This window comes from Centroberyx affinis, unplaced genomic scaffold (assembly GCF_046629955.1).
Source record: "Centroberyx affinis isolate AG114_WGS23_722 - 3 ecotype Tasmania unplaced genomic scaffold, CSIRO-AGI_Caff_v1 ptg003390l_1, whole genome shotgun sequence".
Lineage (NCBI taxonomy): Eukaryota > Metazoa > Chordata > Actinopteri > Beryciformes > Berycidae > Centroberyx > Centroberyx affinis.
In genome coordinates, this window is record NW_027281375.1 from 93499 (window position 1) to 114148 (window position 20650).

The window sequence follows — 20650 nt, forward strand, 5'->3', positions numbered from 1 at the left end:
AATGATCAGACAGTGGAGAGCAACTCTGCAACATTGGAATATTGTGAGTCATTGTTACTTTGTTTTATAGTGTTTGCTATTTATGGAATCAATGACTCTGTGTGTGTGTGTGTGTGTGTGTGTGTGTGTGTGTGTGTGTGTGTGTGTGTGGAGAAGGCATTGCTTTTGTACTCTTAATATAGGTTTAAACGTAAGTTATTTACTAATTGTCTGTGGTGATGGCATATATCTATGATGATCTATGTTTTGGATCCTCATTATTTACTGTTATCTATGTGGACAAAGATCACAGTAAATAATGAACCTTTGTTGTTGTTTCAAATGCATTTGAGCATGTTTACATGTGTGCATGTGTATTACTAAAATCTTTGACAGTAAGAGAATAAGGCATTTATTACATTATAAATCATTTATTGAAATATAAATCATCTGAATGTACATAACGCATACTGAAACATAAGGATAACATCAGCATATTGGGTGTAATTACCTATAATTACAGATACTGTACCATCAATAATACATCATTCCTCTGAAGCACTCTGGAACATTCACACCCCCGCTGCCATAGACAGGGAGTCAACTAAAGCCAAAATTAAAACCTTCTTAGCTCAACCTAGCTAAATCTTCTGCAACATCCAAAAAAAAATAAAAATAGGAAAAATAGGAAAAAAGTGCAAAAGTTTTAAAATGATTGCAGATTATATCACAGTCAACAGTAGAGACAGAAAGAGTGAGTGAGAGGCAGTGGCACAGCTGGTACAGTAGCTGGAAGATACTGGAGGATTACAAAGTCTACACATAACTGATGTATGAGATCAGGTCAACATGAATGTCTAGTCCATCTAGTGTCTTACTACAGGTAGAACCTACTAGACTCTGTCTATAGATAAAAGATTAGGCTGGAGGACATGAGCTATTAAAACACTGCTGTTAGATACAGTTAACACTCCTGGTTAGAAAGAACGCAGGATGGTGTCCTCTAATTTGGTGGCAAACTTTTTTTTGAATGCCATACTGCCGTATTTATTGACATTCTTGTCTTTGAAACTCATAAAAGTTATCAATACAATTATAAAATTAAGTCAGATGATGCTTCATAATGAACTGACTTTATCTCTGATTCTATTCTTGAAGTTCCCCAGGTTTATTAGTGGATAAACCCGTTGTTACTATTAATCGCATATGTTCAAAGCAGAGATAGACATTTTCTTAGGTTAATGTGCTAATCAAGAATTATTGTATACTATGCTCTACTTTGGCCAAGATTTCACTTTAGTCCTGTTCATCAGAAACATTAGCTTCACAGGGTTGACTGAGGGTGCAGAAGCTTAATATGTGCTAATATAAAATGCTTGAAATTTATCCCAATAATTCTCTCTTTATAAAACCACTCTAGAACTATTTACATTACAATCACACAAGGACTTTCCTTTAGCAGAGGCCTATGACAAGATATGATTGAGGTCTTTTGAGGGACAAAATGAACACATAGTGTATTTGGGGCAAGGTAAGAAACTGCAGAGACGCATGCAACTTAAAAGCCATATTCGGATAGTCGCACTCTCCATTCAAACAGCTATGGTCAACCTCTACTCAATATTCACAAATAATACATGTTTACATAATGATGAAGTAAAAAAATAAATTTGAATTGCTGCACTTATTTTGCCATTGACAACATAATATGGTCACATACAAAAAATACACATAGTCCAGATTTTGTGCTTTTAATTTAAAGTATTGCTACTGATTGTACCAGCATCAGGTGCTTATCCTGTAGGTAGGTGAGTATGAGGTGAGACTCTCTCTTGAGTCTCCTACCGATCGCGTTGCTAGTATTGGACTTATCTAGTTTAAATAGTGTATCTGTAGTGGTTCAATATGGCTGAGTGACATACTGTGGTGTTCATTTAGAGTCTTTGACCAACATGTCTGATCCGTCCCTTCTTGCTTATATTGCTGTTATAAGAATGCCCGATAGAATAATGCTCTCCGCAAATTAGAAAGACAATCTTGCTCTGTTTTCTCTTCATGTGTTTTCAGTCCCATCCAACACAGTTCCAAACAGACTCTGTGACCGCGGTTCTTGATGTGAGTCCTTGATGTCTTTGTTTCCACCAATGCTCACTAACCCCTCCAGCCCAACAGGGGGGGCGGTGTCCCAGGAGGAGTCAGGGGCGCACCATCATATCACCACAGACTCATCCAAACAGCGAAGTGGTTTTGGAAGGGCTGTCGAGAAGGAGGTGTAGGAGGGGCTTAAGGGAGGACGGGGGACTGGGAGTGAAGAGGGTCTTTGGTTGATTTACAGGTCTTTTAACTAGTTCCCCGTGTCCTTACACCCCTCTTCCTTGTCATGTCAGTAAGCTCCACGGGTTGCGGAGCCGTCACAGGAAGCTGTCCTCCACCAGGTCACTAGAGTCCAGACACATCTCGTCCAGAAGCGTGATGTCCTCCAGAGTCTCGCCCTCGCGCTTGGCCAGCGTGGAGCTGCTGGAGCCCGTCTCAATGGCGCTCTCCTCGGACGTCTGAGAGCTGTATGGCACACAGGGATCCCAGGTTAGTGCCATAATATAGACATAGTGGAGGTAAACGTAAGGGAGGTCAATTTGTATTACCTGTGTCTGTTCCTCTTTCCGTATTCATCATCAGATATAGGGTCCAGGTCGGGGAGGGGGATGATGTAGCCGCTGTCGGAGCTCAGGCGCTGCTCGTCAAAGCCGCTCTCCCTGTCCTTCAGCTTGCCCTGGTTCTTATAGGTGATGCCGATGTAGGCGTCGTCGTTCTCCACACACACCCGAGTCACCGCAGGGTGGTCACTCTTCAGGAACTCATGGTTCACCCTCTCATAAGACTGCACAAGACAGGAGGATACTTTAGAAATCAGAGGCAATGACGTTGTGTTGAAAAAAAAGGTCGGTAAACTATGACTGTGATCATCATAAGGCAAACAACCACCAATATAAACAAAAATCTATATTTTCAGAAAATAAATTAACTTTGGCTTTTTAACCCCTAACCCTAACCCTCAAAAGACCCCATCTTCATATAACTTACATCAGTTTGATACTACTTACTATATACACTATAATTTATTTATAAATGAAAAGGCGGGTAAACTACCCTCCACTACTTGTTTGCACAGACGCAGGTGTGCACTCTGGTCTTTACGTACAAAGATTTCCTTTGACTTAATCTTAGATTTCACTGTATGATTTCAACGGATTCAAAGGAATGATAAAAAATAAATAATGTCTCTCATTTATAACCTGGCTAATGATAGAAATTAGTTTCAGCTATTGATATATCATAGAAAATTGGAGAAAAGTGTAGATCGGTGTAGACCGGTGATTTTGACACCAAGGTAACTTTTTCTGAAGTCAGAACTTTGCCTTGGATTTGGGTGCAAGTGCAAAATGTGTGAGCAAGAACCTTTTCTAAATGAGACTCCGCAGAGCTGCTGGAGAACTGAAGTATTTTCTCAGCAACAGAGTTGGCTGTAGTGTAAACTGAGTGCGTCCGTGTGTGCTCTGTATATGTGTGTGTGTGTGAGTGTGTGTGAGTTCTCACTAGCTGCGTTGCCAGCTGGGTGGTGAGACTCAAACTAAACCACACATCCCATCCAAGCCTGAGGTGCTAAAACAGGAGCTGGTTCCTCCTCTCTCCCTAGCCATTAAAACTGTGTGGAAGAGGGAGAGGTAAAGGCGGTTTGATGTGCCATGTGTGGTGTGATGTTTAATGGGCTAATTATGGTTGGCTGGTGGAGGCGAGACCTGGGGCTGCGTCATTACCCAGGCTGAGGCCAGCCACTCTGACCTCCAGCTGGTGCATTAGCACTCTAATCACTGGTAGTGTTTCTGCTATATGCTGCGGAAATACAGTGAGCTCTGAACCCACAGAAACACACACTCTGAAAGCACTGGCACGGGAAGTGGCTGGAGATTGTGAGTGGGGTTTTAAATTAACTGCCTCACTATTTTAACAGCATATTCTATTTATTTTCAACCTGTTTTTTGCCTGGCAATGCAATGAAAAACCAAGAATTGTCACAAGCACAACGCCAGGAGAGGATATTTGGAGAAAATACGGAGATGGGGTCTCAAAAAGCCATGACCATCAACAAGGCAATGTAATAAAGTAAGATAGAAACAGACTGTGAAGGTCCAACCATGGGGTCAAGAATGAGGAGGTGGTAAATTAGAAAGCAGATGTTAAGAATCCATAGAAAAACCAGTTGTGTCAGAGGTCAGAAGGAGACTCACCCTCTTGTAGCTGGAGGGCAGCAAAGAAGCTACGGTGTCACTCAGGCCCAGGAAGGACGGCCTCTTCTCTGGCTCACTGTTCCAACACTTCATCATCATCTCATACCTGGAAAAGTCAAAAAGCAAAAACAAGCAGTGTTACCGCAGAGCAGAACAGTACAACCTGTCCTGAGGAGATCAGCACCTTGTAATTAAGCCATGAGTCCTGTCATGTGCTGTACATCACAGCTCAGTAACAAACTGCACCAAGTTTACAGTCTGCAGCCCAAAGCATTCCTCATTTGACATGGAAACTTTATGTAATGCTCAACAACTGTTCATAACGAATGTAGTCATTGTCCACAGCATCATATATAAGAACAATATAAACAAACACTTACACATCACTAGGTGCATGCTCTGGTTTGGCCATCCTGTATCCACTTTTGATCTTGTTGTAGAAGCTGGAGTCCACGACCATGCCTGGGTACGGGGTGCCACCTTCAAACCAACACATATTGTCATCAGTGCATCAAGCAACTCCAGTCTCAAACTCAGTTCAATTTAGAAGCTATTAACATATATGAAGGCACCCCAATTCTTATCACACAACTTGTGGTGATGAGTAGACACTCACCTAAGGAGAATATCTCCCAGAGGAGGATGCCGTAGGACCAAACATCACTGAGGGTGGTGTACAGGTTATCAAAAATACTCTCTGGTGCCATCCACTTCACTGGGAGAAAGGTCTGTGTGTTGAAGAAACATAGGGGAAACTTTCAAATACGCTGGGCAAACACTTGCAAAACAAGTACTTTAGTAGCAGAAAATACAGTATGTCATGTAGTAGTCTTATGAAGAGAGACTTACGCTGCCTTTGGAGACATAGTTGTTGTCATGCATGATGTCTCTGGCCAGGCCAAAGTCACAGATCTTCACTATCTTGCCCTGGGAGAGGAGGACATTCCTGGCAGCGAGGTCCCGATGCACACACTACACAGAGGAAAAGAGAGAGACAGCATAAGTGATTAGCAGGCCATTGCATCTCATACAATTGTTTTCAATTCCCAGTTCTCCCATTCACTCATTCCCAAACTGATACATTTCAATTCACTCACTTGACAGCTCTTTCCCACATGCACTGAGTACATCTATTTCTGTATTCCGTTCATTTCGTTTCAGTTCATTTATAATTCCATTTCATATTGCCTTATAAAGCACGGTCTTTGTGTAAACATGCCAGTTGGAGGGATGGCTGTGACCACTGGATATTCAGGGATAATAACTATGAAGCTGAATGAATGGCTTCTGGCTGCAGTGTGTCTGTGCCTGGTAATTCTAGCCTGGCTGTGCTGCTATATTCAGCTGCTGGCTTCTCTCCTGAGTGGGCTCAGCCTACACAGGACTGCTTATCACACAACCGCTGATTTACTCAGCCCTCTTGGCCAGCACAGCTGTCATCATGCAGGACACAGCGCAAATCCACAACTTGCCATCAGTGCAGCGGTAACCAGTGGAACACAAGGCGGTAAAATGTATGTGGTGTCCAACCCACTCTGTGATGGATACCAACGCAGAGGTCAGAAACCCCAGCGGCACCAACTTGTCTTTGGTCAGAAGGAGACTGGAAGTCACAAACATTATCCCTGCAGTTTCTAAGGTCACTACAAGCATTGAATGATTATGCTGTGCATGAACGGAAAGGGGAATATTCAGCTTTCAGCATAAGCACCTTGTCATCGACAGTTCAATGCAATTACACTACCAGTCAAACGTTTGGACAAAAGTTTATTTTTCATTATCTTAAAGCCATTTTGATCTAAAGGCTTATTCTTAAATGCTTGAAATTTGTTTCTTAGACAAATATAAATAGTGAAGTTGATGCATGTACAAAATTCTTTCCAAAATCTTTGCCCTCCCGTCAAGGCAAAGGGCGGCTACTTTAAAGAATGTAAAATATAAGATAGTTTTGAATTGTTTAACACTTTTTTGGTCACTGCATAATTCCATTCCTGTTGTTTCAAAGTTTTGATGTCTTTACCATCATACTATAAAGCAAGGAATCTCTGTCTGTCTGTGTGTCCTTCGCCGATCTCGAGAACCATTCGTCCGATCTACTTCACACTTGGCGGGTGTATTGCTGGGGACCCAAGGACATGCAGTGTCGCACTGGACATGCAGTGTCGCACTGGACACGCGACACGTTCAATATTAATAAACTTTGAATAAACAAGCGAACAACGCTCTGTACAGCAGCGGGGCTCAAAGCAAGCGACTGGAAGCGTAGTGTCGAGTGTGAAGTTGTTTGGATGAGCGGCTCTCGAGAAAGCTGCAAGCAGCAATACCGGAGGCCAAGAAATCGGCCCGTTCCAAACAGGCATGTTTGGAACGGGCACTGCACTAGTTATTTTAAATAGTAAAAATAAAGAAAAATGTGGTGTGTCCAAACTTTTGACTGGTAGTGTATATTTACTGTCCCTCCATAGCCAGTCGACATAGTTTTTATCTGAGGACATTAGCCGTCTCACTCACATTTTTGGAAGCCAGAAACTCCATGCCTCTGGCCACCTGGTAGGTGAAGCTGAGCAGGTCGGTGGTGCTGAGGCCCTCGTTGCTGTCATCTGACAGCAGGTTGTCCAACTCGTTCTCTGGATGACGAAAACAAAGATATACAAAAAAACATATCATGAGGCAGTCCATGAGTGTATGTTTGTCATGTATAGTAAATATAGAACTGGCTGCTCAAACCTGGCTTTTCCTAATGGCAGGGAGAAACCGGGCATTATTATGTGTGTGCTGCAATTATCCTCTCCATATAATTACAGGGCTGTACCAGGCCTAAATACTGACAAGGGTGTACCCCTCAACCAGCACTGAGTCAAACACAGCACTAAAGCCAAGCAAGCACAGACCAATAACCCTTAGGAGAGAGTGAATAAAATGAAGAGAAAGACAGGCAGAGAGACAAGATTGTAAAGAAGAGAGCGCTGTGTTGAGACAGGTAGATCACAGACTGTGTGTGCTTACCGCTCAAGCCTTTCTGGGAGGGTGGGTGGTCGTAGTTGGACCTCTGGATGTCAGAATACTTGAAAGAATTGCTCATCTCCAGCATGGGCACGTACTGAGTGTTGTCTGCCTGCTTCATGTCCATGTAGTCTCCTTTGCTCTCAAAGGACAGGATCACATAACTGTATGCAAAGAAAAGAGAGAGGAATACTGTTGGTGATGAGGTGATGTGCTATGGTAATATTGAGGATGACGAAGTGTTACAGAAAAGGCTTTTGGTGATAAGGCATTAACTTGCATTTACTATGTTACAATCCCATTCAGTTCCCTATTAAGTGTGTGTGTATGTGTGTGTGTGTCCTTAAATCCCCTCACTGTCTCTGGCTGAGGGTCAGAGGAGGATGCGGTTGAGGCTAACATGGTCAGGGTTGAATCATGTTATGGTCATTTTGAGGTGTGGTCACTGTGAGTCATCCATCAACACAGATGAGCTCTAGAGAGGGCTGCTGTTTCACCATGCATGCCTGGGCAGACAAAATTAACAGGTGCCTCCATAATAATGAAATTAGCCTGAAAGCTGAGATCACTTCAGACTGAGATTAGATTAGGAGAAGACGCCAGACAACCTCCTCAGCCATGGAGAAGATGGGGATACAGTTACTGGTTAGGGGTTACGGAGTGAGGGGGTGAGGGTGTGTGTGTGTGTGTGTGTGTGTGAGAGAGAGAGAGAGAGTTTGTATTTGTGTAGTGTTGTGTCAGTAACTGTAATACTTGGGAGTGGCAAAGGGGGAGTGAATTGAGCATATATAATGGCTGTATCTATCTATCTGTGCATAAATGTGTTTGCCCTTATTCTTAACTGTCCTTAACCATGTTGAATCTCTGAATTATGAGGAACCTTTGCAAATTATAATTCAACTAAGTGGATGGAATTAGAAAATTTAAAATATGACAGCATGTGGTCATGCTTGCATGCTTAGAAGCATATATCCGGTACCTCCTGCTGCTCTCATCTGCAGGGTTGATGCCGAAGATATCCAGGTCTTTTTTGGGGGTTTTTTCTGGGTGCAGGCTGAGGAAGTTCTCTCTGTTCTTGTGCAGGTAGTTGACCAGGTCTCCGTAGAAGCAGTACTCAGTGATAATGTAGATCGGGCCTGGGAACAACACAGCAGATAAAGACACATGCACGGGCGTCAGTCTGCAGGCTAATCTTATCAGAGGCTCGTAAAGGCTAAAAGCATAGTCAAGAGGGAAAGCCTCCACTCTCTCATAAAAAACCCTATTAAAATACCACACCCACCAACAGTTAAGACAGGACTGTCAACCTTTTTTGGCTGTTAGAGCTGTAAATGTCTTCAACTGCCATATCTGAACTGCACCCATGCATATGTGCCCGTGTGCCTGTGTGTGTGTGTATGCGCATGTGGATGTCCACACGCGCATTCGTGGTTGTGTTTGCGTGTGTCTTTGTAAAGTGTCATGACTAAAATGCTTGGGAGTGGCAAAGTATGAGTAAACTGAAAATAAACAGTTATTGTATGTGTTTATCTATGCATAAATGTATGTGTGTGTGTGTGTGTGTGTGTGTGTGTGTGTGTGTGTGTGTATTATTCACCTGACTTGGTGCATGCTCCCAGAAGGTTAACAATATTGAGATGAGGTCCAAGATGAGTCATGATCTTCAGCTCAGACATCAGTGCCTGTTTCTCACTGGAGCGTGCAGTGGCTGAAAAACAGGTGTAGCACAGGCCATCACTCAACCACAGCTGTCAATCCATCATCACACACAATCAGACCATCTATCAACCAACCAGTCAGTCAAGACTATCCGGTGTATCATTTGCTTTAATTTTATCACTTTGTCTTTTATCACAAAACATTTCAGATGACTGTTGGGAATGTGGCTTATAAATGGTTCCCATGAATTGTAATCTGTTGAACATACGTTTCAGCATTTTCACTGCCACCTTCATGACAGGTTGGGAGCGGCTGAGTCCATAGGCCGTGCCCTCTACCACCTTCCCAAAGGCTCCAGAGCCCAAGATACGACCTAAGAAACACCAGAGATAGGAAGCACATGATCAGTTAACATGGAGGATAAACAAAAATTACGCACGCAAACAAGCATGCACACACATCCGCACACTTCGGATGCCTCTGCCCTCTCATCTGCGACCTCTCCAGTGGCTGAGTTTCCCTTTGATCAATGAGTCAAACCAAAACCCAGGCCGGCAAACCCCAGCCGCCTTCCTCTCTCTGCTCCTGGCCAGATGAGCTTATCACTGCCCCACTTCAAAGACGCAGAGTGAGACATCACAGCCGCAGCCTGACCAGAACATCGCTACAGGGAGGCCACACCGCCACCAAGACAAGACCACAGCATTAGTACAGCGCATGAAATTGACTCACCAAGCACAAGTCTGTCGCGGGGGAACTCCCATCTGGAATCGTAGGGCAGCTGCATGGGGTCGACGTAGATGTACTCATGACCATCAGGGCTCACAGACTCGATCACCCTCCAGCGGATCTCATAGCGCGGTTTCTGGAGGACAGAGCACATTATGAGAGCTGATTAATTAGCCTGTATCAAGTCTAGGCTGGGTTGTGTTGGACATGATGCCATACAGACACGAGTTCTGATATTTCAAATTTGACTTTTGATATGTTTCTACGTTGAATGAAAGCACAGTGTTTCATTATGGGAAAAAGTATGTTATTTTCTGTAAGTTTTTTAACATGTCATTTGGTTATCTAAATACAATCATATGCAACATATGCAATTGATTTTTTTTCCATAATAATGATTTGCTTCCTAACTAGTAGAAAACTTAACATCCCATCATAAGAGAAGCATTATTTTGGAGCTTTTTGATACATTTTTTGTCATTTTGTGTCATTTTTTGCTATCCAGTCCTCAATAAGTCTAAGAAGAAGGACTTGCTCTTAATCGGAGGGAGAGAAGCAAATTTCATCCTCCTAGGAAAGTGAAAGAATCCATGAGAAAATAAGATGAGTTAAGAGAGTGGGTGAGTGCATGAGTGTGTGAGTGAGAGAATAAGTAGGTGAGAGAGTGAATGAGTGAGACTGAGGGCAGGATGCAGCAGTACCTGTTTCCATATAATAACCAAGACAATGAGTGAGATGATGACAATGACCAGGAGCACCAGCACAGCAGCAGCTACAGTCAGCTCAGGGTGAGGGCCTGTTCAGGAGGAGAGCCACCGGTCATACACACAAGATGGATGCAACACATTGTTGTCAACATAATGAGTATGGTATTTTGATAAAATGCATGTGGTGAAACAAGTCATGAAAATGCATTTGAGTTAATTCATTGGTGCTTTACAGTGTTGCATAAGAAATATCCCATGCCAGCCTCACAGACAATTGCTGGAACCAGTAGGGTGTCCAGATTACCAGGACCAAAAGGTGTGCTGAGGAGATTAGGTGGGACGAAAGGGGTGGGGGAGCAGCGGGGGCAGAGGTTTAGGGGTGAGGGGGGTGTGAAGCTCAGCTGAAAGGGCCAAATGGCCTAAGCATCTCTGGCTTCTCTGACTTAGCCGTCAGAATAAGAGTCCCTGCCACATGGCTGATGCACAGGCTGCTAGATCAGCTGTCTCACTGCAAACACTTCATCTGACAGCTGCTACAACACTGACAGCACCAGCTCAGCCACTAACACAGTCACTTACAAAGCCTCTCGCACTCTGAGCGTCAGAAAGGGAAGGAACTTCGAAGTGGAAAGAAACAACAGTATAAAATGTGAATGCTGGATGGTGTGTGGAGGTGTGTGTGTGTGTGTGTGTGTGTGTGTGTGCGTGCTTACCGCTAGACACCAGTTTGACCTCCCTGCTGACAGCAGCCATGTCGTTCCTGGCCAGGCAGCGGACAGCCAGTGTATTTTCCAGATGACCAAACATGACCTGGCTCTCCAGATGATTGTCCTGGTCGATGTGCGAGTCCACTGTGACCTCGGTGGAGTTGGGAGGGAGCGGCACCCACTGAGAAGAGTCATTGGCACAACTGGATGGGGAACAAAAGAGGGGTGATACAACCATACACTGCATTGTGAAATTGTAATATGAAACAGAGATTAGGCAGTGATTATGTGAATACACTTCAAACACAGAGCCATACAGTGTTTAGTAACTCTGCAAGTACATCAAATGAGAGGTCCTGAGACATGGCTTGGCTGCTGAGCAGTTTAATGATGTACTAAAGGAAACTGTCTGAGAAGGCTGGACTTACTGTTTGATGTTCTTGCAGATGAACCATTCCACCTCAGGAGTGGGCTGCCCTCCAGCAATACACACCACAGACTGGCCTGTAGCTGAGCCGTGGTGGAGGTCCATCAGATCCACAATGACTGCAGGAACTGTAACACAGGCAAACAGACAGGAGTCAGTATAACACAGTGTGTGTGTGTGTGTATGTGAGAAAGAGAGAGAGACATACAGAGAGACAGAGAGAGAGAGAGAGGGTAAGAGGTTGTGAGAGCAGCATCCAAGGGAGATAAAAGTAAAGCTTAATGAAGGGTTTGGAGCATTCCTCTCTCTGACCTTTGACCTGGAGGCTAAAGCTGTGGCTGCGGCTCTGGTTTCCATTTTCCACTCGGATGGTATAGTTCCCACTGTCCTCCTCCTTGGCCCGTATCAGGGTCAGAACACTCTGGTACCTACGCAAAATAACACAACCATAACAGCAACCGCCATAATCACACAGTAGCGGAGTGCCACAATAGCACCAGACGCTAATTATAGGCCAAGGAGTTCAGGTTGCCTATGAGCTGATGAGTGGGAATGTTCCTTTGAGCTTGTCATTAGCTAAACAGTGTAGCTTGGAGGCGCGCTGAGTGATGGGAGTCTCACCTGGTCTCGCTGAGCTTCCGGAGGCTGGCCGTGATCTCTGCTGTCACATCATTGAGCGGGAGGCCATCTTTGAGCCATGTGACACGGACACTGGGGAAGGAGTCAATGTCGGCTCTGAACTCCCTGACCTCATCCAGCTCTGCTGATTCCTGGGAGCTGAACTCGGGCCACAGGGACACAAACGCACTCTCTGTTAAGAAAGAGAGAACCACAATTCATATGGCAACAGCCAATCAGCATTCATTCATCACTGAAGGCAATATAATAGTCTATGAAATTATGTCACACGCTATTTATGTCACACGTAAACTATAACTTTGTGGTTGATAAAATTATTTATACCATAGACTGTAACAGCAAGCTCCTTGGTTTTGCTCTCGTTTCTGATAATATCCGTGATGGAGCAAGCATAGATGCCACTGTCTTTGGCCGAGGCCTGAGGGATTGTCAGGGTGTAGAGGATCTCCTGATTCATCTTATTCTCATGCACTGACTTGATGCCACGATTAGCCTGTCAAACACAAGAACACATCAGGTACCTCAAGTTACAAACCAGACAGCAACAGGATAGGAACTTGAAACACACTATCAAATGAATGAAATAAGAGCTCATGTCTTGCATGGGATGACTTGTGTGTGCTCCTCACCAGTTTGCCAGGGTATTTCCAAAGGTCTTCCAGAATCTCAGACCCCCGAGCCACACAGTTGACCGTGATGGTGTCTCCCACCAGCAGAGCCGTCCGCTGAGCTGTCAGCTCGACCTGCAGTTCAGGGCCACCTGACATGCAAAAACAGACTCTCTGTCAGCCTTCAGGTCTAGTTCACTAGACAAATTGGAGAGGTACAATGCCTTTTTTCGAGCGAGGTGACACACACATTCAGACATGCACACACACCTGCCCAGCCATGGACGATGTACTCCTCACTGTAGTGCTCCTCTCCGTTTATGAGGGCCTTGCAAACATAGGTTCCAGCAGTGAACATCCCCACAGCGCCCCTCTTGCCGTCATACACACTAGGCACAGGCTGCTGGGTGTCAACGTTGACCAGGGTGACGTTAGCGCTGGGATCTGACACTCGACACTGGATCTCCATCTCCTCATGGTTGGACAGGATATGGTTGCCATAGGGCACCATTGAGGGCACAAAGGGAACATCTGGATCTGAGTTGGAGTAAGAGAAGTTAGTTTTCTCTTATCTAAACAGAACCAATCAAAAATAATACCCTAAAACAAAATGGCAGAAAAACACACACAAACACACGATTGCTGTGGACTCCATACCTGGTACGTAGACGTAGATGCTGCTCTCCTCCATCTCCTCAGTGTAGTTTCCTCCGTTGTAGTAGCAGGCGTACAAGCCGGTGTGTGCGGCAGTGGCGTTGTCCACAGTGATGGTGGTGACAAACAGGCCGCTGTTGTCCTCCTGGGTTTGCTCAGGCAGGTAGACCGGGGTTTCCCAGGCCAGCTCCGTCTCTCCCCGGCAGGTCAGGGTGAAAGGAGTGTGGAGGGTCACCACCATCTCCTCCTCCTGGGGCAGCAGCACCGGGGCGGAGGCGGGTGGGAACAGCACTGTGCTGGGGGCTGGACAAAACACACATGTACAGCATTCAGTCACAGATATACAAAATCAACAGGTTTAAAAAACTCTATCTATCTATATATCTATCTATCTATCTATCTATCTTACCTTTCACTTTGAGGGTGAAGGAGAACTCGGCAGTGTGAGAGCCACTGAGTGCTGTGATAGTGTAATTCCCGCTGTCTTTCTCTAGGGGCTGCCGTAATGTCAGTATGCTTTGATACCTGCAAGATGAAAACCAACACACACCTTTGTTAAGGGTTTTCAACTTTCTCAGAACTCAAAACTCACCAACTAAACAAGCACTAAGATATAGATGGAACTTCACTAGTGAATTTAAGTAAACTAAAATTCATAATCTTCATCCTCACCGATTTCCTTCAACGTGACTAGTTTTGGTGAGAAAGTAGTAGTTCTCCGGCATGGCAGTACCATCTTTCAGCCATGTCACCTTGGGTGCAGGGAAGGCATCAATGAGGATAGTAAACTCTGTCTCCTCCAAAAGACTGACAAACTCCACCGCTACAATCCCGCTGTGGTCCAGGGTCACAAAGGAGTTCTCCTCTGAAGAGAGCAATAGAAAATAAGAAAAGAGTAAGCGGGCGGTCATGGAGGAAAAGGGGCAAAGAAATACATTCAGCAGCGGAGTCAAGTAAAGTGAAGATGAGAGGATGAAAAACAACAAAAAAAGAGAGGGAAAGTGGAGGAAGAGGAAGATTGAGGTGGAGGAAGAGTGAGAGAGAGAGAAAGAGAGAGAGAGAGAGATGAGGAGAAATGAAAGCCTGACACACATCTGCTGAAGCCATCCCATAAAACATAGTAGCTGATGCTGAAAGCAGAGGTGTACCTTTACTGTCGGATGGTAGAAAACTACTTCCATGCACCCCTAAAAGCACCTCATGCACATATGGGAAACCATGACAAATTTACCTGACTGGATGATGATGAGAATAAAATAAATGTGGATTAAGTGACTTGAAACTAAAAGATATGAGCGCTCATTCAAATTATTGCAATACTGCAACTTCATGAAGATATCCAGGAAAAGTTTGTGGCGGGGCAAACTGAGGGGAGACTTACCAAAGACAGTGACAGCCACGCTGTTCGCTCTGATCTCTCCACTGGTGTCATGGGTGACGGAGCACTCATAGATGCCACTGTCCTGAGAGGTGGCTTGTGGGATACTGAGGGTGTAGATGACTCGGTCAGGCAAAGTCTGCTTCATCTGAACTGCACCCACCGCCTGGAAGAAGAATATATGTACAGGTTTTAGATTCTACTCACCGGATTCACAGACTGACACACGCTGACAAAAAACCTATCTCTTGGTAATAAGATATTTTGATTTTCCTTCTCTCTGTATTTTTTTCATTTTTGCAGGTATAGAGTCATGGTCTATATATCGGAGCTGGTGTGTAGTGCTGGTGAAGACTGATGTCTAAAACACTTGCGAGGCCACAGGAGATAAATCAGGATCACAGAGCCTTTTAAAAGGCTGTAATTGCAACTGAGACCAAAGCCAGGAGTCAGGAGTCCTGCGTTCCTGCCCTCTCTGTCTCTGGAAAAGGGCTTAGAGGAATCCCATGCACTAAAACAGACAGTTTGTCACAACGTGCTGCAGGGATTATGGCAGGACACACACACATGCACACACACCCCCCCGACACACACACACACACACACAAAATCTACTTAAAAATATAAATAAACAGAAAATCATCAGCATCTTGTAGCCTACTCTCTGACCTCCATGGAGTTTACACACCTAACACACAAAATGTTTTGCTGAGGTCTTTGGGGTTCAGTGGGACACACATCTGTCCCACACATCGCAAAGTCACTGGGGTCAAGTGATTTACTATCTTTTTTTTCTTTTGAACTACCTCCTCCCTCCAAGCCGTTTGTCCGGAACTTCAACCAACACCTTTCCCATCGGTGTCTCACTATTTCAAATGGGGTTAACTACAGTGAGGGCTGTTTGGCAGGAGTACGTGTAATAAAGACACAACATTCAAGCTCCTGCTTTCCCGACACGTACTTCATAACCACTAAGGGCCATCCTCAGAGTTATATTCCACTTGCCCCTGCGAAGTTTGGGTCCAAAACCATCATTCACTAATTTAAGGCTTGGTGCTGCTGGGTAGGAAAATGACATGGAAAGGCACTAAGACGAAGGATAGAAGGAAATTTAGTGCAAGAGGGACAGGAGCCAAGTAAAAGAGTAATAAAACCTGAAACTCTGAAACAAGACAGAGGCTCAGAGAGGAGACTAAATTAAAAGAAAACCACGGAAAGACAAGGAGATAACCGGACTGCAAACCCTATGAGAGAAAAAGAGAGAAAGAGAGAAAGAGAGATGTGCTTCTTGCCTGTTTTCTAGGATGGAGCCACTGCTGCTGAAAGGCCAGTCCAGTCGGAGCCACGCAGGTGATGTTGAAAGGCTGCCCCGCTCTCACGGTCTCCTCACTGGCTTTTACCTCCACATGGAAGTCCACCATCTCTGCAGAGGGAAAGAGAGACCACCAGAGAGCAGAAATCAACACTGTCATCTCACGGCTCCCAGGACAGTGACGGCTTGATTACCAAGAGTTCATTTATCTCTGAGCCGTGGCTTTGTATGCCATCATCACACACACACATACACACAGACACATGCACATGAACATACACACACACACACACACAGTGACAACAGGCGTGTGAAGTCATCTCCCCCAGTGATAATAACATAATGTCACGGCTCTCATGCAGTGAGATCACCCTGCAGCTCTCTCTAGCGGTAAACAGACTTTGGGAGTGTTACCAGCTGTGCTCAATAGCGTTCTGTGATTTTTTTTTAATATCCTTATGCAGAAAAATTGTTTATTTAGCTTGACTCTTTCTTTTACTTCCCTTATTTATTATATTAGTTCACATCATAGGGACAATACATATTGATAAAGATTTGTATATGTATACTGTATATGTGCCAAAGATAGCCAAAGAATCTCATTTTCATCTGCAGTCCCTAGCCAGACTCTATGGTCTTTTCACACAACACACCCATAGAGTTCAAATATCGGGTGTTGTGGTGTATCTGTTGAAGAAAATGTTACATGCATACAACATTTAAGAATGCATTTGCTTTCCTCTGGTACACATCCCAAACATCCTATGGCATCCACGCATCTTCTTCTTGGTCTTACCGGTATTTTCTACAGTGTAAGTGACACTTGCGACTGTCTGGCCATTCACAGTGGTTTCGCACAGGTACTGCCCGCGGGACAGGCCGCTGAAGAAGCCCATCTTGTTGTCATAGGGAGCGGGGATCTCCTCTCCGCTGGGGACGCTCCTCAGGATGACGTGAGAGTGGGGGTCAGACACCCGGCAGGGGATGATGACGCCATCAGTGAACACTGGGACAACCAAGTTACCGGACTCCTCAGGAACAAATGGGACCAGGGGGTCTAGGGGGGCAAACAGAGGAACAAAATCATGGTGTTATATTAGAATGGGATTTGGTTTTATTGGAGAGGATGATTATGAGCCTGTGTAGCCTTATTTTAAGGAAATACTGTTTTGTAATACAAAAATCTACAGTTTATTATTTCATTCTGAACTACCTTTACATTTTTAACATCACAGCCCTAAAATTTTAAAAACTAGTATCCACCTGGGACAAAGACGTATATTCCGGTCTCATTGTCATCCTCGTCCTCCAGTTCTCCCTCTTGGCTCTCGTATTTGCAGATGTAATATCCGGTATGTGCAACAGATGCGTTGTAGATGAAGAGAGTTGAAGTGTAGTATCCTGGGTAAACGAATGTGTTGTCCGGTAGGGGTTCAGCCCAAACGACGTTTCTTTTACCGGTACAGCTTATGTTGAACACGGACAGTGGCTGGAGGACAAACTCGTCTTCGTTGGATATAACGGTTGGTGGCGACAGTCCGGAGGTAACTGGAAGATTTTATCACAATGTAGGGATTCGTCAATTGCACCAACAAATCCACTGATTGCGCAAAAAATGTGCGGAGGTAGTTCTACTGTAATAGATCACGACAGAGAAGCAATAGGCTACTCACCTGATAGGAGCCCCAGCAGGACACCCCCAAAGACGAGATACGTCTTCACCCCATCCATGACTAGGCTATGGATGTTTGGCCCTAGAAAGAAAACAAGCACGTCATTCATATAGCCTAGGCTAGTAGAGTAAACACGATGGGTTTTTTTTTTTTACTTCGTGGTGGTATGATACCACTGTCTCCACGGTAAGTCCATTTGGATAACATTGCTATTTGATCAATAAATCAATGGCTTATCGGCTTCTCTCCTGCCTATGCAGTTGGACTGACTCATAACAGAGCTCATGTAGGCTATGACACAAAAATCACTATAATATTCCCCAAATGACCTATAGTGCATCTGCGATACTTAATAGCGAGATTATAGCGACTTTGTCGTATTTTTGTGGTATTTGTCTCCTCACTTCCACACTATTCCTCTTGACTTCTGTGACATTCACATCCATCTAAAGTTTATCATAGGATTACTAGAATTATTTTTCGTAAAAGGGGGTTCACATTTTGCTGAGCGCAAGGCTGGTGATTGCTCTGTGTTTGGTCTCTAAGGACGTTTGATGAATGGGTTGTTGGACGGGGCTGGATCCGCTTGGCGCCTCCACATCCTCTCTCCTCCAGATGCGCTGGAGTTGAAGCGGGGCACCGCCGTTAGAGGGCGACACAGTCCGCATTTTGAACGCATCAAGCCTCCCCTGATCACATATTCTGTTAATTGCTCCGCCGCTCTTCTGAAGTTGTTTTCTTCAAATGGAAAAACTGTTAACTTTTCGTTGTTCAGTGGTCACAGTCCACACAAAACTAGGTCTTCTAATTTCATTAAAGTTACATGGAAATATTTGTTTTTTCCTGTTAAAGCTTCTTGTGGGCCAATCCAACAATGTGGAAAATGAAATATTCGCGGTAATTGAAGATATAGATTTAAACTAGGCTTCTTAAAAACTCATCAAACGAGTCTTATCATGCTGGGTTTGGTCATGGAGGTCTTGTCAAAGGACATTCCCCTGGTCTCTGTGTGTGTTATCTTTCTATCTGTCTGTCTGTCTGTCTGTCTGATGTCGGACCCTGGTTTTCATCAGGGGCCACGCAGACTGAGAAGCTCCTAAGCAGTCTGGAGGTGCGCAGAACTGGCGAGGCTGGAAATACTTTTAAGCACATCGACGAGAGGATAGCCTTTTTTCCCGAAACATCCAGTGTCCAGAATAATTGAACTTAAAATATACAGTTTTATATTTGACTTGTAAATTCTAGGTTGGAATTTTTTCTGTCTCTCATGTTCATAATCTACTGCGGAAACTTCGCAGGTCAAAGCCAATATGGATATTTTGAATCTCCACTGGACAGTGTCCCCAAACAATAAACCACTGTTACAAAATGTTGGCCCTCACGAAGCTCCCTGTGGCTGTTCGCTCTGGCTCATCCGGGACAGGCTAATTATCCATGGCCAACCTGGGTTTGGTGAAACTCTATAATTAGTGAACCCACTCCACACAACAGTCTGTAAAGCAAATATTCGCGTGGGAATCCTCTGACAAAATGTCTAATCCGTTTTGACATGTTTAGTGCACACGCCTTGTTTCAGGGCTTTTCGCCTTGCCAAGGATATTCCAGCCACAAAGTGTAAATCTAAGGCTGGAGTAGTAAACTGGTAGCATGTCCTCCTCTCCTCTTGTCCCCCCGCTCCCAGCAAACGGCTCGACAAATGTGCCAGATACCAAATGCGTCGTTCTGCTGGGCTCGATACATTTGAGCAACAGCTGATAATGGCTTGTCTCAACTTACTGTCCTCCACGGATGGTTAAATGGTTCAATTCAATCCCACATGTGAACAACTGATTTCCATGGGAATGATTGCGAAGAGAGAAACTGTCTAAAGATAGCAATTATGCAATTTGCCCACTGAAAGGAACATCCAAGTGAGCGCTAATGCACTCAAGAAAGTTTTGAATGATCTATTTTGCAGCGTAAGGCTAAAGTTGAGCCTAATTTTGCCTTAAGATTTAATTATGTGACATTTCGCCCACAATCAAGAAGTATTCCTATGCAAAATCCCTTGATGGCCCGGCAGGGCTGGTAGTTAATGAAGAATGTGTCGTGGCTCCCGAACAGACTTAATTATTCTTTTCATGTCCACTCAGTTGCAGCTCTGAAGCCTCAGACCAATCCAGTGCCTCCAATGCTGATTTTCCATTTTAATTCCACACATTCCACGAGCAGAAGAGAAAACAACTTGAAATACAATTTCCAATGTGTTTCCCATTAGATGCCAGGCAGCATCCCACAATGGTGCCTCAGTCTTCGAGGTGACACCTCCAGCTGTGAGGCCGAAACCGAGCGCTTTCATCCAGCCGAGTCAGCGACATCTCCCTGCTCGGCGTCCGGGGGTGAGACCATATGGTGCACGGGGAACACAATTCTTACCGAAAAAATAATGCATTGCCTAATGCAGAACTTGCAGACTGCTTGCAGACCAGCAGATGATTCCCAAATTATTAAACAAAACTTTTCAATAAACTTTTCCAGGGCGGGGGAGATTGACGTATAAAAAAAGTCGTTAATATAATAAATCGGTAGACCAATTATGTCTGCATTTGAATTCCTATTAGAACTACATAAATTATTCTATTTTGTGCTAAAAGGTTTTAGTCCCCCCCACTTAATCGATAAAAAAACCCCAAACTTTAAAGGAGTGTAAAAAAGTATTTCGTTTCAATCATTATTTGGATTCCAACAACCTTTCAATTACCTTTTGTAATCCCCTTTTTGTATTCCTTTCGATTAAATATATCCACAATCAATAGGACGGGAGCATAAGCGCTCCAAAAGGCGCAGTCAAGGGTCCTTTGCAGCGGCAGTAATCCTCAGAGAGACCCTGTGCTGTGAGAGCATATGTGC

At 44.4% G+C, this 20650-nt stretch overlaps 1 protein-coding gene across 1 annotated transcript; it reads right to left on the minus strand.

Annotated features, from left to right (window-relative positions):
* Positions 1-430: 430 nt before the first annotated feature.
* On the minus strand, positions 431-20650 carry pdgfra (platelet-derived growth factor receptor, alpha polypeptide). Its single transcript, XM_071539066.1, has 29 exons — positions 20502-20650; positions 17762-17842; positions 17352-17636; positions 16885-17145; positions 16069-16199; positions 14780-14942; positions 14071-14263; positions 13808-13923; positions 13402-13701; positions 13015-13281; positions 12766-12896; positions 12461-12629; positions 12119-12308; positions 11810-11925; positions 11499-11625; positions 11077-11273; positions 10358-10452; positions 9660-9792; positions 9196-9300; positions 8866-8976; positions 8248-8404; positions 7272-7432; positions 6777-6892; positions 5115-5237; positions 4882-4993; positions 4646-4745; positions 4266-4371; positions 2622-2857; positions 431-2538 (listed from the first exon to the last, which is right to left on the minus strand). The coding sequence occupies exons 2-29, from the start codon at positions 17817-17819 to the stop codon at positions 2391-2393; spliced, it is 4407 nt and encodes a 1468-aa protein (XP_071395167.1). The 5' UTR covers positions 17820-17842; positions 20502-20650; the 3' UTR covers positions 431-2390.